General features: G+C 48.9%; 1 protein-coding gene across 3 annotated transcripts in view; it reads right to left on the bottom strand.

The window, feature by feature from the left end:
• The window catches only part of DOCK1 (dedicator of cytokinesis 1), a 552,732-nt gene that overhangs the window by 478,164 nt on the left and 58,707 nt on the right, over positions 1–15,861 (bottom strand). For all 3 annotated transcript variants that reach the window (XM_038743481.1, XM_038743482.1, XM_038743483.1), the window contains exons 3-8: positions 12,961–13,001; positions 10,368–10,423; positions 7,340–7,436; positions 5,955–6,103; positions 959–1,094; positions 122–279 (exon numbers count right to left, since the gene is read on the bottom strand). In XM_038743481.1, coding sequence (XP_038599409.1) covers positions 122–279; positions 959–1,094; positions 5,955–6,103; positions 7,340–7,436; positions 10,368–10,423; positions 12,961–13,001 — 637 coding nt within the window. The remainder of the gene's footprint in view (positions 1–121; positions 280–958; positions 1,095–5,954; positions 6,104–7,339; positions 7,437–10,367; positions 10,424–12,960; positions 13,002–15,861) is intronic.

Genomic DNA, 15,861 nt, shown 5'->3' with positions numbered 1-15,861 from the left:
CCTCACCTCACTCTCCCCTGCCCCTAGGACAACCCCCTCCTGATGAAGCGGGACTCCCCGGGGGTCGTAAAGGGACCGGAGGACCCCCGTGTCCTTGTCCCGCCCCCAGGACGGCCCCCACCTGATGAAGCGGGACTCCCCGGGGTCGTACAGGGACATGAGGACTTCGGCGTCCTCGCCGATCTTGCACACCACGTTCTTCAGGTTGACGAAGAGCGCGCACGAGGGTGTGGCTGCGAAACGGGCCTGCCGGTTCGGGTCCGTGTTCTGCTTCTCGCACTGTGACCGGGGCCAAGGGACGGGCCAGGGACAGACCGGGCGGGACGGATGACAGGAGGACCAGTGGGAGGACGGATGGCAGGGGAGGACAGATGGGCGGATGGGGAGGACAGGAAGGATGGGGGAGGACGGGCAGACGGACGAGGAGAGGATGGATGGGAGATGGATGGACGGGGGCAGATGGGCGGGACAGGAAGGAAGGGAGGAAGGAAGGGAAAATCTGTATGACATCACTTCAGCTCTCCGATCTTCTCCTGATAATGTCCTTGCTCCAAGAAAGTCCACAGGCCGGACCTTTCATGGTGAGCCAAAACTGGGCCGCTCATTCTCCTGGCCACCCTCTTCCTGCCCCCTGTGACCACCCCCTCCTTAGACCCCGCCCCGATCCTTCCTACCCAGGCCTTCCCCTCCTCCTTACCCCCTCCTCCATCCCTTCCCTTCCCAACCCACAGAGCAGCCAGACGCCCCTGGGGCCGGCAGCCTCCCCAGGTTTCCTCGGATGGACAAGGTGATCACCAAACACCTGACCCTCCAATCGCTCCCACCTCCACCCAGCCGTCGCCGTCATCACAGATGACCGGGAAACTCCTCGAGATCCGCTCCCGGTTTTCCACAACGCAGCCGAGCCCGCCCTGCCGCGGGGGACCCAGCCCGCCGGCCGGACCATCTGGACTCTGACCTTCTCCTCCTGTAGCCTCTCCTCCACCTGCTTGGACGCCACCTCGTGAGCCCGAAAGAGGCTGATGGTGCTGGTCTGCTCAGGATCCAGGATGTTCCCGTCATCGTCCCTCACCACCAGGTCCAGATCCAGGATCCTGGGGGGGCGGGGAAAACGGGGCTGTTCACCGCTGTCCCACCCACAGTCCGAGATCCTGACCACTGCCCTGCTGTCAGAGGAATGCCAGGGGAAGAATATCGAGGAGGGCTCTTAGTAGCACTTATATCTATTGCGTGAGGATCTCCCAGGGCCAACCCGAGAACAGTGGGCCCCTCGGTTCATATTTCTGGAAGGAGGAGGAGGAAGGCCCCTGATAAAGAAGAGCCTCATCCCTGCACCAGGTACACAATGGCCCAACTCCGGGGATGGAGTCCTTATCTCACAAAGCAAGGACAAACACAACAGACTGAACTGTAGCTCGTTCCCGCCTGTCCCGCCGTCGACCCCCGGCCCACGTCCTATCCCCTGGCCTGGAATGCCCTCCCTCCACACATCCACCAAGGTAGCTCAGCTTCTGCTGGGGTCTCCCTGCACTGATTGAGCTGTGACTATTGGGACGCCACCGCTACCGAAAGCGACGCAGGCCTGTCGTGCTCCCCGAGGTCTTCCCGGGCAGCTGTGTCGGCGTCTCCCTGCACCGTTCGAGTGTGAAGTATGCTTACCTATTAAATCTACTGATTCAACGGATCTTTGGCAGGCTTTGCATCACTGGGGCCCTTACGAACCGTATCACGCGTGCTTACATCTGGGGTCGGTGCGAACCGTGTCTTGTGAGCTCCAACCCGCCACAACCAGAGACCCTGATGGCTGCCCCGCCCACAGCCTAAGCCCCCCCCGCAGCCTCCCCTGCCTCCCAACCCCCCGGGAGAAGTCGAAATGTAGATTTTATTCATTCGGGACTATATCTCGTTATCCAACGTATTTCCATTAGCTCCCCCTGGTCAACTCCCTGGTGGAGTTGACCATTGGGTCCCCCGGATGGAGAAGCAGCGTGGCTCCGTGGAAAGAGCCCGGGCTTTGGAGTCAGACGTCATGGGTTCAAATCCCGCCTCTGCCAATTGTCAGCTGGGTGACTTTGGGCAAGTCACTTCACTTCTCCGTAAAAAACTCCTCACTACTGGCTTCAAAGCTCTCCATCACCTTGCTCCCTCCTACTTCACCTCTCTTCCCTCCTTCTCCATCCCAGCTCGCACACTCTGCTCCTCTGGTGCCGCTAACCTTCTCACTGTGTCTCATTCTCGCCTGGCCCACGTCCGGCCGCTGTCCTGGAATACCCTCCCTCCTCAAATCCGCCAGACAATCACTCTTCCTCACTTCAAACCCCTACTGAAGGCTCACCTCCTCCAAGAGGCCTTCCCAGACTAAGCCCCCCTTTCCTCAGCTCCCCCCGCCTCCCCGTCACACTGACATGCTCCCTTTGCTCTACTACTCTCTCCCCGCCTCACAGCATTTGTGTATATGTACGTATGTATGTACGTATCTATAATTCCATTTCTTTATATGAATGCCTGCTTGCTTTGATGTGACAAATCTATAATACTATTTATTTATACTGATGTTATTGATGCCTGCTTACTTGTTTTGATATCTGCCTCCCCGCTTCAAGACTGTAAGCCCGTTGTGGGCAGGGATTGTCTCTACTGCTGAATTGTACTTTCCAAGTGCTTAGTGCAGTGCTCTGCACACAGTCAGAGGTCAATAAATACTATTGAATGAATGAATGAGTGAATAAATAATAATAATGATGGCATCTGTTAAGCGCTTACTATGTGCAAAGCACTGTTCTAAGCGCTGAAAATAATGCATATATTTTTGACTCTACAATACGGGTGTTACATCAATGTGCCAATGCCACCAGCAGATATCACTAAACTGAAAACCGAAAAAATAATAATGATGGCATTTGTTAAGTGCTTACTATGTGCCAAGCACTGTTCTAAGCACTGGGGAGGATACAAGGTGATCAGGTTGTCCCACGGGGGGCTCACAGTCTTCACCCCCATTTTACAGATGGGGTAACTGAGGCGCAGAGAAGTGAAGTGACTTGTCCAAAGTCACACAGCTGACAAGTGGCGGAGCTGGGATTTGAACCCATGACCTCTGACTCCCAAGCCCGGTCTCTTTCCACTGAGCCAAAATACCATTGCTTGAGTGACTGGTCCCAAATGCTCAGTACAGTGCTCTTCACACAGCAGTCTTCAAGCTCCTTGAAGGCAGGGATCGTGTTTCCTAACTCTACTGCCCCTTCCTAAGAGCTTAGTACAGTGCTTTGCACATAGTAGACTGTCAGCTCCTTGAGAACGGAAATACGATCGATTTTGGGCTGAGATTGTATAATAATAAAAATTACGGTATTTGTTAAGCGCTTACTATGTGCCAGGCACTGTTTTAAGTGCTGGATAATAATAATAATAATGATGATGGCATTTGTTAAGCACTTAGTATGTGCCAAGCACTGTTCTATGCACTGGGGAGATATAAGGTAATCAGGTTGTCCCACATGGGGCTCACAGTCTTAATCCCCATTTTCCAGATGAGGGAACTGAGGCCCAGAGAAGTTAAGTGACTTGCCCAAAGTCACACAGCTGACAGTTGACAGAGCCGGAATTAGAACCCATGACCTCTGGATCTACTGACTCTGCTGTACTTTCCCAAGCACTTAGTAAAGTGGTCTGCACTAATGGGCGTTCAATAAATACAACCGATTGATGAATCGATGCATTAGGTCTTTTAGTGTTAGAGCCGTCAGAAAATCAATCAATCGTATTTATTGAGCGCTTACTGTGTGCAGAGCACTGTACTAAGCGCTTACTTCTAACGCTTCTAACTTCTAATCGATGCATTAGGTCTTTTAGAGTTAGCGCCATCAGAAAATCAATCGTATTTATTGAGCGATTACTGTGTGCAGAGCACTGTACTAAGCGCTTACTTCTAATGCTTCAGCGTTAGAAAAGTCTAACACTGAAGATAAAGTCTTCAGAACAACCTCCTTCCGGAGTCTGAGTAAGGTCTAGGAATTACAATTAAATGAAACCATAAAGACCTCATTATGAGGTGTTACAGAACAAGAGAAGAAACCCTTGGATGTTTCTTTCCAACTGAGAAGCAGCAAGGCCTAGCATAAAGAGCACCTGCCTGAGAGTCAGTTGGCCTGGGTTCTAATCCTGACTCTGCCACTTGTCTGCTGTGTGACCTTGGACAAGTCACGTCACATCACGTCACTGTGCCTCATTCCCCTCATCTTTAAAATAGGGGTTAAGATTTTGAACCTCCGGTGGGACACGGACTTAATCCAAACTGATTAGTTTCTATCTACCCCAGCTTTTAGTACAGTGCCTGGCACAAAGTAAGCGCTTAACAAATACTATAGAAAAAAAATCCTCAGCACTTGGGAATCTCTTCGGATTCATCCTGACTCCTGACACACTTTTACTGCCCTACTCGTCGTATTCCTTCCTCTCCCCCTCATCCCCATCTCCATCCCCCCATCTTACCTCCTTCCCTTCCCCATAGCACCTGTACATACGTATATATGTTTGTACATATTTATTACTCTATTTATTTATTTATCTTACTTGTACATATCTATTCTATTTATTTTATTTTGTTAGTATGTTTGGTTTTGTTCTCTGTCTCCCCCTTCTAGACTGTGAGCCCGCTGTTGGGTAGGGACTGTCTCTATGTTTTGCCGACTTGTACTTCCCAAGCGCTTAGTACAGTGCTCTGCACATAGTAAGCGCTCAATAAATACAATTGATTGATTGATTTCCCCTTCCTCTCACTGTCTGCCAATCATTTCTGCCTGTCCACCAACCCCATTCGACTGTAAACACTTGGAAGGCAGAAGTGGCAGCACAGCCATAGTACAATAATAATAACAATATTAGCATTTATTAAGTGCTTACTATGTGCAAAGCACTGTTCTAAGTGCTGGGGAGGTTACAAGGTGATCAGGTTGTCCCACGGGGGGGCTCAGTCTTTATCCACATTTTACAGATGAGGTCACTAAGGCCCAGAAAAGTGAAGTGACTTGCCCAAAGTCACACAGCTGAAAACTGGCGGAGACGGTATTTTAACCCATGACCTCTGACTCCCAAGCCCAGGATCTTTCCACTGAGCCATGCTGCTTCTCTAATTTAATGATAGTTTAATAATAATGATGGTATTTGTTAAGTGCTTACTATGTACAAAGCACTGTTCTAAGTGCTGGGGAGGTTTCAAGGTGATCACATTGTCCCACGGAGGGCTCACGGTCTTTATCCCCATTTTACAGATGAGGTCACTGAGGCCCAGAGAAGAGAAGTGACTTGCCCAAAGTCACACACCTGACAACTGCCAGAGCCGGGATTTGAACCCACGACCTCTGACTCCCAAGCCCGGCTCTTTCCACTAAGCCACGCTGCTTCTCTAGGACATGTAGTCGGAGCTCATGGATTCAAATCCCGGCTTCGCCAATTGTCAGCTGTGTGACTTTGGGCAAGTCACTTCGCTTCTCTGGGCCTCGGTTCCCTCATCTGTCAAATGGGGGTTCATTCAATCGTATTTATTGAGCGCTTACGGTGTGCAGAGCACTGTACTAAGCACTTGGGAAGTACAAGTTGGCAACATATAGAGACGGTCCCTACCCAACAGCGGGGGACGAAGACTGTGAGCCTCCTGTGGGACAACCTGATCACCTTGTAACCTCCCCAGTGCTTAGAACAGTGCTTTGCGTATAGTAAGCACTTAACAAATGCCATTATTATTATTATTGTATTATTATTATTATTAGACTGTGAGCCCAGTGTTGGGTAGGGACTGTCTCTATATGTTGCCAATTTGTACTTCCCAAGCTCTTAGTACAGTGCTCTGCACATTGTAAGCGCTCAATAAATATGATTGATTGATTGATTATTATTATGTAGGACACGTGACTCTACCCGCCCTCAGCCCCCCGTCCCGGCGGCCCCCCGGGTACCTGTTTCCGTAGTCGATCTTGGCGGTGACCTTCTTTTTCAGCTCGCGCAACTGGTCCTGGGGCAGGGTGCCCGACAGGATCTGCGACCGCCACTCCATCAGGTCGTAGATCATGGAGCGGACGCTGTGGAACATCTCGCGGTTGTCTTGCTGCGGGCACAAGTTGGGTAGGGACCGTCTCTATATGTTGCCCACTTGGCCTTCCCAAGCGCTTAGTACAGTGCTCTGCACACAGTAGGCGCTCAATAAATACGACTGAATGAATGAACAAGTCTGGAGGGGGGTGAGCTTGGGGTGCGGCCCGGGGCAGAGGGCCCCGCGCAAAGCCCAGCTGCTTCCCCCCAAACTGGACTGGCTGCCACCGAGACCCTCCTCGCCCAGCTTAGACCATTAATATTCACGTCTGTCTCCACCTCTAATAATAATAATAAAAATAATGATGATATTTATTAAGCGCTTACTATCATAATCATCATTAATCGTATTTATTGAGCGCTTACTGTGTGCAGAGCACTGTACTAAGCGCTTGGGAAGTACAAGTTGGCAACATATACAGTCCCTACCCAATAGTGGGCTCACAGTCTAAAAGGGGGAGGGAGGGGCTCAGTGGAAAGAACAAGGGCTTGAGAGTCAGAGGTCATGGGTTCAAATCCGCTTGTCAGCTGCGTGACTTTGGGCAAGTCACTTCACTTCTCTGGGCCTCAGTTCTCTCATCTGGAAAATGGGGATGAAGACTGTGAGCCCCACAAGGGACAACCTGATCACCTTGTATCCTCCTCAGCGCTTAGAACAGTGCTTGGCACATAGTAAGCGCTTAACAAATAATAATAATGATGGCATTTGTTAAGCGCTTACTATGTGCCAAGCACTGTTGTAAGCACTGACAAATGTCATCATTATTATTATGTGCCAAGCACTGCTCTAAGCCCTGGGGTAAATACAGGGTAATCAGGTTGTCCCACTTGGGGCTCACAGTTTTAATCACCATTTTACAGATGAGGTAACTGAGGCACAGAGAAGTTAAGTGGTCTTCCCAAGGTCACACAGCAGACAAGTGGCCAAGCCGGGATTAGAACCCACGTCCTTCTAACTCCCAGATCCGTACTCTATCCACAGACTGTGAGCCCGTTGTTGGGTAGAGACCGTCTCTATATGTCGCTAATCTGTACTTCCCAAGCGCTTAGTACAGTGCTCTGCACAGAGTAAGCGCTCAATAAATACTATTGAATGAATGAATGAATGAATGAGACCCCCTGTCGTCCCCCTCTCTTCAGCCTCGAGACCCAGGGCGGGCGGGGACCGTGTCTGCCCAGCTTGTAACACAGGGCCGGGCGGCCGGAGCCTCGGGGACAACGAGGAGGACTGTGGTCGGGGCTCTGTACTCACCACGTACAGCTGTCTCCATATGACAGACCATTCCCGGACGGTTGTAGTAACTTCCTGGATCAGGGGAAGTTCGCTGGGAATGACCGTTTCGTGCTGTCTGGAATGACAAAAGCCCACCCCAGCAGGCCGTGAGGGAGGCCTGGCCAACTGGCCCGCCTCTGGTCTCTCCGAGGATGCTCTCTACTCTCCCCCGGTAGACTGGAAGCTCCTTGTGGGCAGGGAACATATCCACCAACTCTGTTGTGTTGTATTTGTTCATGCAATCCTATTTATTGAGTGCTTACTGTGTGCAGAGCACTGTACTAAGCACTTGGAAAGTACAGTTTGGCAACAGATAGAGAGAATCCCTACCCAACAATGGGCTCACAGTCTAGAATGGGGCGATGGACTCTCCCAAGCACTTAGTGCTCTGCACACAGTAAGCACTCAATAGACACCACTGATTGATTGCTGTGTCCACACCCAATCGTATTTATTTACACTACTCTGTACTAATTCTACTCTCCCCTGGTTGACTGGAAGCTCCTTGTGGGCAGGGAACATATCCACCAACTCTGTTGTGTTGTATTCGTTCATGCAATCGTATTTATTGAGCGCTTACTGTGTGCAGAGCACTGGACTAAGCGCTGGGGAAGTACAAGTTGGCAACATATAGAGACAGTCCCTACCCAACAGTGGGCTCACAGTCTAGAAGGGGGAGACAGAGAACAAAGCCAAACATATTAACAAAATAAAATAAATAGAATAGATATGTACAAGTAAAATAAATAGAGTAATAAATATGTACAATATTTACAATCATACATCAATGGTATTTATTGAGCATTCACTGTGTGCAGAGCACCATACTAAGCGCTCAAGAGTACAATATAATGCAGTTGGTAGACATTCTCTGCCCACAATGAACTTACAGTCTATGGGGAGAGGCAGACATTAAGATAAATGACAGACAGGGGAAATAGTAGATAATAATAATAATGATGGCATTTATTAAGTGCTCACTATGTGCAAAGCACTGTTCTAAGCACTGGGGAGGTTACAAGGAGATCAGGTTGTCCCACGGGGAGCTCACAGTTTTAATCCCCATTTTCCAGATGAGGGAACTGAGGCCCAGAGAAGTGAAGTGACTTGCCCAAAGTCACACAGCAGACAAGTGGCGGAGCCGGGATTTGAACCCATGACCTCTGACTCCAAAGCCCGGGCTCTTTCCACTGAGCCACGCTGCTTCTCAGGATATGGACGTAAGTGTGTGGGGCTGTGTGATTATCCAAGTCCTTAAGTGGTCCCCAGTAGACTCAGGGGAGTGCAGATAGAGGGGGTAGGGAAAGGACTTCCCCCTTCTAGACTGTGAGCCCGCTGTTGGGTAGGGACCGTCTCTATATGTTGCCAACTTGGACTTCCCAAGCGCTTAGTACAGTGCTGCGCACACAGTAAGCGCTCAATAAATACGACTGAATTAAGGAATGACTTGGACAGGGAAGGCCTCTTGGCAGAGATGTGATTTTAGGAGGGTCAGTAAGTATTCGATAAACACCTGGGACGATCGGAGACTCCAACTGCAGGCCCGCCTCACCCCCTGCCCGTATAGGTGCCCACCGAGCCAATGACGCTCTACCCATGTCAATCAATCAATCATATTTATTGAGCGCTTACTGTGTGCAGAGCACTGGACTAAGCACTTGGGAAGTACAAGTTGGCAACATATAGAGACGGTCCCTACCCAACAGTGGGCTCACAGTCTAGAAGGGGGAGAAAGAGAACAAAACCAAACATATTAACAAAATAAAATAAATAGAATAGATACGTACAAGTAAAATAAATAAATAGAGTAGTAAATATGTACAAACATCATCATCAATCGTATTTATTGAGCGCTTACTGTGTGCAGAGCACTGGACTAAGTGCTTGGGAAGTACAGATTGGCAACATATAGAGACAGTCCCTACCCAACAGTGGGCTCACAGTCTAGAAGGGGGAGAAAGAGAACAAAACCAAACATATTAACAAAATAAAATAAATAAAGAGATATGTACAAGTAAAATAAATAAATAAATAAATAGAGTAGTAAATATGTACAAACATATATACATATATACACGTGCTATGGGGAAGGGAAGGAGGTAAGACGGGGGGGATGGAGAGGGGGACGATGTCGCAATGGGGCTGAGGCTCGCCAGGCTTCGGGAGCCGGGGCAGAAAGCCTGGCACGCTGCTTAGAGAGGGCGGCCCTGGAGCGATGGAACTGAATCAAACAAACACACACACGAACAAACACATGCAACCAGACACAAAGACTCGAGAAGCAGCATGACTCAGTGGAAAGAGCCTGGGCATTGGAGTCAGAGGCCATGGGTTCAAACTCCGGCTCCACAAATTGTCAGCTGTGCGGCTTTGGGCAAGTCACAACTTCTCTGTGCCTCAGTGACCTCATCTGTAAAATGGGGATTAAGGCTGTGAGTGCCCCAAAGGACACCTAATCACCTTGTAACCTCCCCAGCACTTAGAACAGTGCTTTGCACATAGCAAGCACTTAATAAATTCCATTATTATTATTATTATGCACCTACGTGCACAAACACCCATGTGCAGAACACACTCGATGATGATGGCATTTGTTAAGCGCTTACTATGTGCAAAGCACTATTCTAAGCGCTGGGGGGGAAACAAGGTGATCAGGTTGTCCCACGTGGGGCTCACATTCTTCATCCCCATTTAACAGATGAGGGAACTGTGGCACAGAGAAGTTAAATGACTTGTCCAAAGTCACACAGCTGACAAGCGGCGGAGCCGGGATTAGAACCCATGAACTCTGGCTCCCAAGCCCGGGTTCTTTCCATCGAGCCACGCTGATGAACACACATGCACAAAAATGTACGTGCGGAACACACTCGTACATTCACAAGCACACTGATGCCCACACACATGCAGAAGCACACACACTTAAAGGGGGATGTTGCTTTGCCCTACATCGCGGGAGCGTGAACGGAAGGAGGGACGCGTTTCTTTCACAACGCATCCCGGGACTCACCCTTTTCCTTCGACTATAGCTTCCTTAAGGTGAATGTATGAGGCAGGAAAGATGCCCTGAGGGAGAGAAGACAAGAGAAGAGCTGTGATTGAGCAGGATATAATAATGGCATTTATTAAGCATTTTATTTATTTATTTATTTATTAAGCATTTAAAGTAACTTAAGCATTTACTTTATGCAAAGCACTGTTCTAAGCGCTGGAATAATAATGGTATTTCTTAAGCACTTACTGTGTGCCAAGCGCTGTTCTAAACACAGGGGTAGATGCAAGGTAATCAGATTGCCCCACATGGGGCTCACAGTCTTAATCCCCATTTTACAGATGAGGAAACTGAGGCACAGAGAAGTTAAGTGACTGCCCAAAGTCACACAACTGACAAGTGGAGGAGCCAGGATTAGAACCCATGACCTCTGACTCCCAAGCCCGGGCTCTTTCCACTAAGCCGGGCTGCACATGGGGCTCACAGTCTTAATCCCCAATTTACAGAAGAGGGAACTGTGGCCCAGAAGTCCAAGTGCTTAGTACAGTGCTCTGTACATGGTAAGCGCTCAATAAATACGCCTGAATGATTGAATGAAAGTGGCTTGCACAAGGTCACACAGCACACAAGTGGCGGAGCCAGGATTAGAACCCACATCCTCCGACTCCCAAGCCGGTGCTCTTTCCACTAAGCCACGCTGTTTCTCAGCCCCCTCCAGTTATTGCCCCATTTCCCTCCTACCCTTCCTTTCCAAACTCCTAGAGCGAGTCATCAACACTCGCTGCCTCGAATTCCTCTCCTCCAACTCTCTCCGGGACCCCGTCCAATCTGGCTTCCGCCTTCTCCATTCCACTGAAACCATTCAAGTCCCGGCTCTGCCGCTTGTCAGCTGTGTGACTTTGGGCAAGTCACTTAATTTCTCTGTGCCTCAGTTATCTCATCTGTAAAATGGGGATTAAGATTGTGAGCCCCACCTGGGACAACCTAATCACCTTGTATCCTACCCAGTGCTTAGAACAGTGCTTTGCACATAGTAAGCGCTTAACAAATGCCAAAATTATTATTATTATTATCAAAAGTCACCAATGACCTCCTTCTTGCCAAATCCAACGGCTCCTAAACTATCCTAATCCTCCTTGATCTCTCTGCTGCCTTTGACACTGTGGAACATCCTCTTCTCCTCAATCCGTTATCCAACCTTGGCTTCACAGACTCCGTCCTCTCCTGGTTTTCGTCTTATCTCTCTGGCCATTCACTCTCAGTCTCCTTCGCGGGCTCCTCCTCCCCCTCCCATCCCCTTACTGTAGGGGTTCCTCAAGAGTCAGTTCTTGGTCCTCTTCTATTCTCCATCTACACTCACTCCCTTGATGAACTCTTTCACTCCCAGGGCTTCAACTATCATCTCTATGCAAATGACACCCAAGTCTACATCTCCTCTCCTGTTCTCTCTCCCTCCCTCCAGGCTCGCATCTCCTCCTGCCTTCAGGACATCTCTACTTGGATGCCCTCCTGCCACAAAAACTCAACATGTCCAAGACAGAGCTCCTCTCTATGACTTTCCCATCACTGTGGACGGCACTACCATCCTTCCCATCTCTCACACCCGCAAACTTGGTGTCATCCTTGACTCCGCTCTCTCATTCACCCCACACATCCAATCCGTCACCAAAGCCTGCCGGTCTCATCTTCCCAACATCACCAAGATCTGCCCTTTCCTCTCCATCCAAACCGTTACCATGTTAGTGCAATCGATCAACCTATCCCGACTGGATTACCGCATCAGCCTCCTTTCTGATCTCTCATCTTCCTGTCTCTCCTCGCTTCAGTCTATACTTCATTCTGCTGCCTGGATTATCTTTCTACAGAGACATTCTGGGCATGTCAACCCCTCCTCAAAAATCTCCAGTGGTTGCCTATCAACCTCTGTATCAAGCAAAAACTCCTGACTATTGGCTTCAAAGCTTTCCATCACCTGGCCCCTTCTTACCTCACCTTCCTTCTCTCCTTCTACAGCCCAGCCCACGTACTCCACTCCTCTGGAGCCGCTAACCTTCTCCGTGGGCCTCGTTCTTGCCTGTCCTGCCATCAACCCCTGGCCCACATCCTACCTCTGGCCTGGAATGCCCTCCCTCCTCAAAACCACCAAACAATCACACTTCTTCCCATAGGAAGCCCTACTGAAGGCTCGCCTCCTCCGAGAGGCCTTCCCAGACTAAGCCCCCCTTTTCCTCAGCCCCCTCCCCTCCGCTTCACCCCGACTCACTCTCTTTGCTCTACCCCCTTCTCCCCGTCCCACAGCATTTGTGCATATATGTACATATCTGCAATTCTATTTATATTAATTCCTGTTACCTTGTTTTGATGTGCATCTATCCATAACTTTATTTACATTGATGTCTGTCTCCCCGCTTCTAGACTGTAAGCCCATTGTGGGTAGGGATTGTCTCTATTGCTGAGGAGGATGGGGAGGGTCTGACTGACCAGCCTGAGGGGAAGGAGAGGGTCTGACTGACCAGCCTAAGGAAGGAAGCGTCTGATCAGTCCAGAGGGTCTGACGGGGCAGTAAAGCTGCCAGGTTTGGACTCAAGAAACAAGCTGGATGCCAACTTACCTTTTTGGATTTTTTCCTTAAAGTGTAGCCTCTGAACCAACCTAAACAAAAACAAAGATCACTGGATGAGTGTGTAGGACGGCAGACTCCTGGGGCCTAAATGGACCCGAGCCAATCACTGGAACTGTTTCTGCCCAGAGAGCCAAGAATCCGGCAGGAATTCATTCATTCATTCATTCAATCTCTTTCATATTCTCTCTCTCTCTCTCTCTCTCTCTCTCTCTCTCTCTCTCTCTCTCACACACACACACACACACACACACACACACACACATGTGCCCCCCACCCCCCTGCAATGGACCACAAAGTCACCCATCAGTGCTAAGTCCCAGGCTAAGCCCCCCTTTTCCTCTCCTCACCTTCCCCATCACCCCAACTCGCTCCCTTTCCTCTATTCCACCTCCACGCCCCACAGTACTTGCGTATTTATGTACATATTTATAATTATAATTCTATTCATTTTTATCAATGATGTATATATATATATACCTATGATTCTATTTATTTATAATGATGCTACTGATGCCTGTTTACTTGTTTTGATGGCCGTCTTCCCCCTTCAAGACTGTGAGCCCATTGTGGGCAGGGATTGTCTCGATTTGTTGCTGAACTGTACTTCCCAAGCGCTTAGTACAGTGCTCTGCACACAGTAAGCGCTCAATAAATATGATTGAATGAATGAAAGTACTGAGTGCCCACTGAGGGCTGAGCAATGCCCTAGGCCCTCAGGAGACACCTCCAGGACCCCTGCCCTTGAGGAGTTTACAATCTAACGGGGAGACAGGCAGACAGAAGACAACGGCGGACAGAGAAAACTGGAAGCACAAGGATTACGCCAGAATCAGTCGATCGAATTTATTGAGTGGTTACTGTGAGCAGAGCGCCATAGTAAGTGTCGTAGTAATGCGACAGAGTTGTTGGGCATGTTCCCTGTCCACAATGTGCAGCGAAAACAAGTCAAAGAGAAACAGGGAAACAAATAAATGAATGTAGGGATGAGTGCAGACATGATATCCAAATAAATATAAATATACACATTTGGGAAGGCTGACAATAGGACTCTCTCAGGGCCACAACTGAAGAGTATCCAGCACTCTACCAGTCTCGATATGGGAGGGAGAGTCAAGTAGAGGCCTACTCTACTTGGAGCAGCAGCGTGGCTCAGTGGAAAGAGTCCGGGCTTTGGAGTCAGAGGTCATGGGTTCAAATCCCGACTCCACCATTTGTCAGCTGTGTGACTTTGGGCAAGTCACCTAACTTCTCTGGGCCTCAGTTACCTCATCTGTAAAATGGGGATTAAGTTTGTGAGCCCCACGTGGGGCACCCTGATCACCTTGTATCATTCCCAGCGCTTAGAACAGTGCTTTGCACATAGTAAGCACTTAACAAATGCCATCATTATTATTATTATTACCCATTCCATTCCTAGCTTGGCCAATGGCTAGTGAGTGGAAGGCAACCGGCTGTAAGCCAAGACTCCCCTGTGCTGGGCAGCAGGGACACGGGAGAGAGTCGAGGGCGGCGACTCAAATTTACTGCACGGAAGGAGGCAATGGTAAACCACTTCCGTATTTTTACCAAGAAAATCCTCTGGATCCACTAACAGAACAATTGCAGATGGAGAGTGGGGTGTTCTGGGAGAGATTTGTCCGTGGTGTCGCCACCGGTCAGAGACGACTCGACGGCATGAGACAAGACGACAAGAGGGATCGGAGTGTTGGTTTGCCACGGCCAAAGCGATCGATGGATTAAACATCGCAGCCTCTTGACTGATTAATCTGGACAATGTTGGAACTATATTAATGTCTGTCTCCCCGAGGAGAGTGGAAGCTCCTTGTGGGCAGGGAACAGGTCACTTCTTTATTCTGCGCTTCTAGTAGCTCTCCACTAAAGTATAATCTGTCATGTAATTACTGATCTATATTAATGTCTGTCTGCCCCCCTCTAGACTGTAAACTCGTTGTGGGCAAGGAATGTGACTGTTTATTGTTATACTGTACTCTTGCAGGTGCTTAGTAATAATAATAATAAGAAGAAGAAGAATGGTATTTGTTAAGTTCTTACTATGTGTTGAGCACTGTTCTACATGCTGGGTTAGATACAAGGTTATCAGATTGTCCCACATGGGGCTCACAGTCTTAATCCCCATTTTACAGACGAGGTAACTAAGGCCCAGAGAAGTGAGCTGACTTGCCCAAAGTCACACAGTTGACAAGTGGCAGAGTCGGGATTAGAACCCATGACTTATGACTCCCAAACCCGGGCTCTTGCAACTAAGCCACGCTGCTTCTCCAGTGCTCTGCATTCAGTAAGCGCTCAATAAATACAATTGACTGACTAAAGTGCACCACAACGTTTGGCCTCCCCAACACTACTACACAACTATTAATCCTAATAATAATAGTGGTACTTGTTAAGCTCTTACTATGTGCCAAGCACTGTACTAGACACAAGATAAGTAGGTCAGAGAGAATCCCTTTCATTTATTCAATAGCATTTACTGAGCACTTACTGTGTGCAAAGTACTGTAATAATAATAATAATAATAATAATAATAATAATAATAATAATAATGTATTTGTTAAGCGCTATGTGCAAAACACTTTTCTAAGCACTGGAGAGGTTACAAGGTGATCAGATTGTCCCACGGTGGGCTCACAGTCTTAATCCCCATTTTACAGATGAGGTAACTGAGGCACAGAGAAGTGATGTGACCTGCCCAAAGTCACACAGCTGACAATTGGCGGAGCCAGGATTTGAACCCATGACCTCTGACTCCAAAGACCGTGCTCTTTCCACTGAGCCACGCTGCTTCTATAGACTGCGGGACCCCCGTGGGACAGGGACCATGACCAATCGGATGATCTAGCATCTACCTCAGGGCTTAATACAGGGCTAGGC

This window comes from Tachyglossus aculeatus, chromosome 3 (assembly GCF_015852505.1).
Source record: "Tachyglossus aculeatus isolate mTacAcu1 chromosome 3, mTacAcu1.pri, whole genome shotgun sequence".
In the NCBI taxonomy this organism is placed as follows: Eukaryota; Metazoa; Chordata; class Mammalia; order Monotremata; family Tachyglossidae; genus Tachyglossus; species Tachyglossus aculeatus.
The sequence above is the reverse complement of the archived record's forward strand: the minus strand, read 5'-3'. Positions and strand labels throughout refer to the sequence as shown.